The sequence below is a fragment of the Primulina eburnea genome, chromosome 1 (assembly GCF_022965805.1).
Source record: "Primulina eburnea isolate SZY01 chromosome 1, ASM2296580v1, whole genome shotgun sequence".
Classification (NCBI taxonomy): domain Eukaryota; kingdom Viridiplantae; phylum Streptophyta; class Magnoliopsida; order Lamiales; family Gesneriaceae; genus Primulina; species Primulina eburnea.
The window spans coordinates 56733932-56739931 of record NC_133101.1 but is presented as its reverse complement, the minus strand read 5'-3'; the positions used below and the strand labels follow the sequence as shown (position 1 = coordinate 56739931).

Below are 6000 nucleotides of genomic sequence, written 5' to 3'. Positions count from 1 at the left end.
TTTCAAAATATGTAATAATAATTATACTAAAGGATGAATGATTTGTGCGGTAGACGAATGCAAAAGTGTTCAGAAAGGCCAAAGAAATTTCTTTTTCTGCATCAACATATGCGAGTAAGGTCTTTTTGTGAGCCCAACTAACCGCAAGAAACTCTCTTGAGGCTGCTCTCTTTCTCGTTAGCCTAACATTTTTTCTTGCAAAGTTCTCATCTTTTCAAGAATTTAGTAATCTTCCATTTTAGTTGATATTTCATGTCAACACCTCAAGAACATGATTACATAGGCTTGTCTGAGCCTCCACCATTGGAGAAGACCTCTGATAAGCTCTCAACTTCTTGTTCTTCCTCTAAAGTTTCCGCAGAAAATGAGGGAAAACGTGGGGTTTTAAACCTGAAAGAAACGGAGCTGAGGCTTGGGTTGCCAGGCTCAGAGTCTCCTGAAAGAAAGTCTGTTAATGGAGTTTCTCTTTTTGGGACAGATTTGAAGGATGAGGGTAATAATGGGTTTTACCAGAGCCATTTGAAAGGCTTTGTTTCGGGTGCAAAGAGGGGTTTTTCGGATGTTATTTTTGGTTGTGAGAAATGGGGTTTGTGTGTCAATGGTGCATCTGAGGTTGATTTTGGGAAAAATGATGTTTTGTTTTCTCCAAGAGGAATGAACGGTGTTTCAAAAAATGGCAATAATTTGCAGTCTTGTTTGAGTTCCGTGAAGGAGATTGGGAGTAATACCCCTGTAAAGCCTGTTGAGGGGAAGAAGAATGAAAATGGTGCTACTGCCCCTGCTTCAAAGTGAGTTTAAGTTGGGAACTGAGAAATCTTCCTTTTTTTCCTCTCTTTTTGAATGATTTTTGACATGCTAGTATTGTATGCTCTTTACACCTGGTTTCTTTAACAATGAGCTAAATTTTGTTTGGATAACATATTACCTCTTTAGTCTTTACTCTGATCAAGGCCTGAGAAAACATTGTTTGTTTTGAGTCTCTTATGAACAAATTCGACTTGAAGTCTTGTTTTTGCCACATCTTTTATGGTGAAACAGTCGAAATCTTGTGTGTCTCCAGAGAGGGACAATATTAGTCGACAAATATTTAAATGGAATTATGTGGTTCATCTTGTTCAAAGATTCAAGAAGGATGATGTTTTCTTACTCCGTAATCGTCTTATCTGTTTTCTTGAAAATTTCATAATATTAAAGTTTTGATGTTCAACAGGGCACAAATAGTTGGATGGCCACCAATTCGATCATTTCGAAAGAACACGCTCACCTCAAATTTATCGAAAAATTGTGACGTTATGGGGAAATCAGGATCAGGCTGCCTTTATGTTAAGGTCAGCTTGGATGGAGCTCCATATTTGAGGAAAATTGATCTCAAACTTTACGGTGGCTATGCAGAAGTGTCTTCTGCTCTTGAGAAGATGTTTACTTGTTTTACAATAGGTACTCTCTTTCCCCCCTCCGTATCATAAACCTGGCTTATGGCACCATGCAAGCCGGACTCTGAACAATGAGTACCAGTAACAATTATTTGTCATCCATCATCGCCTTACGAAAATGATAAACACGAGTTGCTAGAAGAGTCGGTTGATAAAACCCTTTATACTTCTCCAACGATCAAATGTGGGACAAGATCATATAATGGTGGTTACTGTTGAATTACGTAGATTTAGGTCTTATACGACACATTTGGTGCACATCATCGAGCATATGATCTGTTTGCAAGCATGTGTGAGTGTGACAGTGCGTGATTAGATCTCTCAATCAGCTCAGATAATTTCTCGACAACTTATGTTTCAAATGTGCATTTTATTTGAAACTGCTATTTTTTTTTTCCGCCTTTTGGCATGATCTGTAAACAGGGCAATATGGTCGGGGTCTTTCTGGACAAGAGGGTCTTACTGAGAGTTGCTTAAATGATCTTCTCCATGGCTCTGAATACGTGCTTACATACAAAGATAAAGATGGTGACTGGATGCTCGTTGGTGATGTTCCATGGGAGTGAGTTGCAGTTTTTTCTTGAATTTGTTGCGTTATTTAAGTTAAGATCAATATCCCAAAGCCGGGCTTGTGGAAAATAAAATATGGTCTCAGTAGCAGGACCTACTTTCCAAATCTGCTGCTGAAGTAGTCTCTAATCTTTTTTTCCATTCGACAAGTCCCAAGTCTCCTCATGCCTTGTAACAGAACATTGTTCATATAATTGTTGGATATGCAATCTTCTCAAGAAAATTTTGCAACTCATTCTGAACATATCTACTTATGGTGCTAAATTAGTAGTTCTTCGTCTTTAAAATTTTATTTGTTGGTGGTTCATTTCAGGATGTTCACAGATTCATGCAAGAGATTAAGGATCATGAAAAGCTCGGAGGCAATTGGACTTGGTATGACTCAGAGTCATCCTTAATTATGCGTTTTTACGTCTATATGAAAGCGTGATGAAATTTGAATGTTAAATATCACTTGTGCAAGACAAATAAGTTGATTATTGTCTTGGTTTCAGCTCCGAGGACGATGGAGAAGTACAAGAGCCAAAAGTAGAGCAGAGTGTGATAAAAATATATGTGATTTTGTCTGAAATCCCTAAGGGTTTTATTTTCCTTTTTGTGTGTGTTTAAATCTAGCATATGTGCAGTATTCATCTAAGTAATGCTTTCCAGTAATATGTTCGGATATGTATTTGTAACGAGTGACAATGTAAACTAGAAACTTGCAATATGAATCCGTTTCTTTGGTCAGATTCTTTCAGCAATAAGTCAAGTTTATCCGTTTGGTTAGCTTATTTCAGATTTGTAAATTTTTTTTGTCCACTGATAAGTTCAGTTTATTCGATTTTTATGATCAACCTCGAACCCATCGGATGCTCAGACAAGCGAAAACATGCCGGTTCAAACTACTGACCAATTGCAAAATCACATTCAACTGTCTATGGAATAAATTTAAGACGACAAAATACAACTAACTCACCAGTATCGATCAAGGTTATGCTTTCGGTTAAAAAACCTGAAGATATGCCATTTGTGCGTATCAATTGAATGGAGAAGTCTCAAAATCTTGCGAAGCCAAGCCTCTGAAATAAGCCATGTCTACTGTCTTCAACAGCAAGATTTGATGCGCGAGCTGGAACAGATCTTTGTTCAATGAATTAGAGGAGCGCAAGCAACTGGGGAAAGCGAAATTCATTAATGCGTCCAGGACCTGGATAACAAGCCAATGGAGAACATACTGAGTTCCCTTTCTGTGTCTCAGTTTCCCTTGTTAGCCAAGTTCTCTCTTCTCATTACATACTCACATTTGGTCCCATACTACAAGTCGAATTAGAACGAGTACCATAATGGCCACCTGATAGATTGAGTACTTGAACAAAAACGCCCCACCCTTGCATACAATTTTACCTATTACCATCTATTACAAGTCTTCAGACGAACAGGACAAACGCACGACAGAGTAAACGCCAATTTTCGAAAATAATTTGGTCGACAGGTCTAATAAATCAGACACACAAGAATAAGCCATAGCAGCCGCACTGTTGCCATGCTCCATATTGGATTAAACAGAATATGCCCCAACAGAAAATCAAACAAACAAATAATTTGCTGAGTATATGAACTCATGAGTTAAATTACAAACAACACAAGCATGTTGGTCAAGTTTAATAGACATTGATAAAAGAAGACATCCCTCATATATAAAACTGATTGCATTTTTGTCTGAAGGAATAACTGTCTCTAGTTACAGTATCACAGTTGTCCTCTAAAACTAGATGCTTGAAACCACCTTATTTTCTCGCGTTAATCTATATGTCAAATTGTTCGATTGGAAAATTAAAGAACCTTCGAATTTGGCGATGTGGAACAAGATGTAAGATTCATGCATCATAAATAACTGGTTTCCGATTATGTCTAGAACTTACGATTTTTTTCAAATTTTGATGACCATGAAACCCGCAACCGTTATCCTTATGTTAGCCGCACGAAAACAACGGGATAATACAATAGCATGTAAATCATGCTAGTTAAGTAGACCGCAATTAGTAAACTCAGTGTGACATTCGCCCGAGAAAGTATTGGTAGATAGAATCATTGATCAAGCGGTCACCGACTACATCAACTCGGACATCCCAAAGTTCGAGTAAATGGGGAATGATCAATGTTTAACACCAAAATAACATAATTACCTTTTAGTTCATCTTTTATGGTCATCAAGGAAGACAAGAACCCGTCTGAGATATTCGATACCCAGTTTTTTCTTCACTCTTCCCCAATTTCATCAACATAATCCAGCCCTTTCTTGAGATACTTTTCAGGATGGTGCGAGGAAATTGACACATGCAATAGGTGTATTTGACATTTCTTGCCTCAAAACCCATGGATAACTTACACGGCCAAGAATTTTACTATTCGGGATATTCTATTCTCCAACGCCCATGGCCGGTGGAACATTCACCATTCATTTGCCCCACGCCCATCAAGGAAAATCAGATGTCATGCCGGGTGAAATTTCATTCGGTGCGAGATCCATACCGATCCAAATATAACAACTCCACCGAGTGAATTACAGCACAAATTCAAACTTTTGTTCTTTTTTTTTTTTCGAAATGCATGGTGGATGCCACGTTCTATTCGGCCCCTTTGACTAACTGAATTCAGCTGACGGTTGGTTTGCTGGAACTTTGGAAGACACTACAGAAGAAATGGTAGAGTAGATGCTACCTGTGGGGGCAGTGCCCTCACAGGATCTCAGCTATTGATTTTACATGGTGATTAAATCTGGGCCTTTGATCACTTCATGAGGTGTATGTGTGTTTAAATCTGGACCTTTGATCACCTCATGGGGCAGTGCCTCACAAGGTAGGGTGAAATAAACCAGAAGAAATAGCTTTAATTACTTCCCATGTTTAAAAATACTCGGATCAAACATGTTTGAATTGGTTTTGAAATCAACCAAATAAAAAAATTTTGATTTGGTTCAAGATTTGGATAAAAATAAATCAAATCAAACCAAATTGATCAACCCTTTACATTAATATTATTTTCTTGTTAATTTAGTATGATTTTTCTTATAGTATTTTGTGTTTTATTATTAAATAGAAATTTTATTTATTAAATATTTTAACACAAATAAACAAACAGTAGTTATTAAAGTTAGAGTTTTTTTTTTTTTTTTACATTTCAAAATTTTGCAACATGTTAAAGTATTTTCATTTGTGGTTTTTCAATTATAGATATTGTATTTAACTGTCAAAAAAATGTTCACTCAACTTTTAAAACTAATTATTTAAAGAGTAGGTTTCTTGTGAGACGGTCTCACGAATCTTTATCTGTGAGACGAGCCAACCCTACCGATATTCACAATAAAAAATAATAGTCTTAGCATAAAAAATAATATTTTTTCATGGATGACCTAAATAAGTGATATGTCTCACAAAATACGACCTGTGAGACCGTCCCACACAAGTTTTAGCTTTATCCAAATCAGACTAAACCGAAATTTATGGTTTGGTTTGGTTTGAAATTTTATAAAATCAATATAATATAGTTTGGTTTAAATTTTTATATGAAACCGAAACAAACCATAGTTGAATACCTCTAAGCTTTACAAGTTTAGCAACGTTAGGTAAAAAAAAAGCAAAAACTTGTGTGAGACGGTCTCACGGGTCGTATTTGTGAGACGGATCTCTTATTTGAGTTATCTATGAAAAAATATTACTTTTTATGCTAAGAGTATTATTTTTTATTGTGAATATCCGTAGGGTTGATCCGTCTCACATATTAAGATCCGTGAGACGGTCTCACGTGAGACTTACTCGTAAAAAAAATATTAAATAGTGTTTTGGTATACGAATTATTGACAAATTGATACATAAATAGTTGTAAATGGTTTAATTGATACATGATATAAATCAGTTTTATCTTAACCTAAATTGCTTTTAACTCCAATCATTATTATTAAATTCAATTAGATACACATTTTTTACTTTCAAGGTCATTTTACGAGGGATTATCC

The 6000-nt window shown here is 36.1% G+C and overlaps 1 protein-coding gene across 1 annotated transcript; it reads left to right on the top strand.

Annotated features, from left to right (window-relative positions):
- On the top strand, positions 1-2732 carry LOC140832679 (auxin-responsive protein IAA27-like). Its single transcript, XM_073196820.1, has 5 exons — positions 1-788; positions 1211-1437; positions 1857-1995; positions 2317-2378; positions 2498-2732. The coding sequence occupies exons 1-5, from the start codon at positions 253-255 to the stop codon at positions 2533-2535; spliced, it is 1002 nt and encodes a 333-aa protein (XP_073052921.1). The 5' UTR covers positions 1-252; the 3' UTR covers positions 2536-2732.
- Positions 2733-6000: the final 3268 nt, after the last annotated feature.

Coding starts and splice junctions, on each gene's coding strand:
- LOC140832679 (XM_073196820.1), top strand. CDS start 253: ATGTCAACACCTCAAGAACATGATTACATAGGCTTGTCTGAGCCTCCA. Junction 1,438..1,856: donor GTTTACTTGTTTTACAATAG/GTACTCTCTTTC, acceptor ATCTGTAAACAG/GGCAATATGGTCGGGGTCTT. Junction 2,379..2,497: donor CTCGGAGGCAATTGGACTTG/GTATGACTCAGA, acceptor TCTTGGTTTCAG/CTCCGAGGACGATGGAGAAG.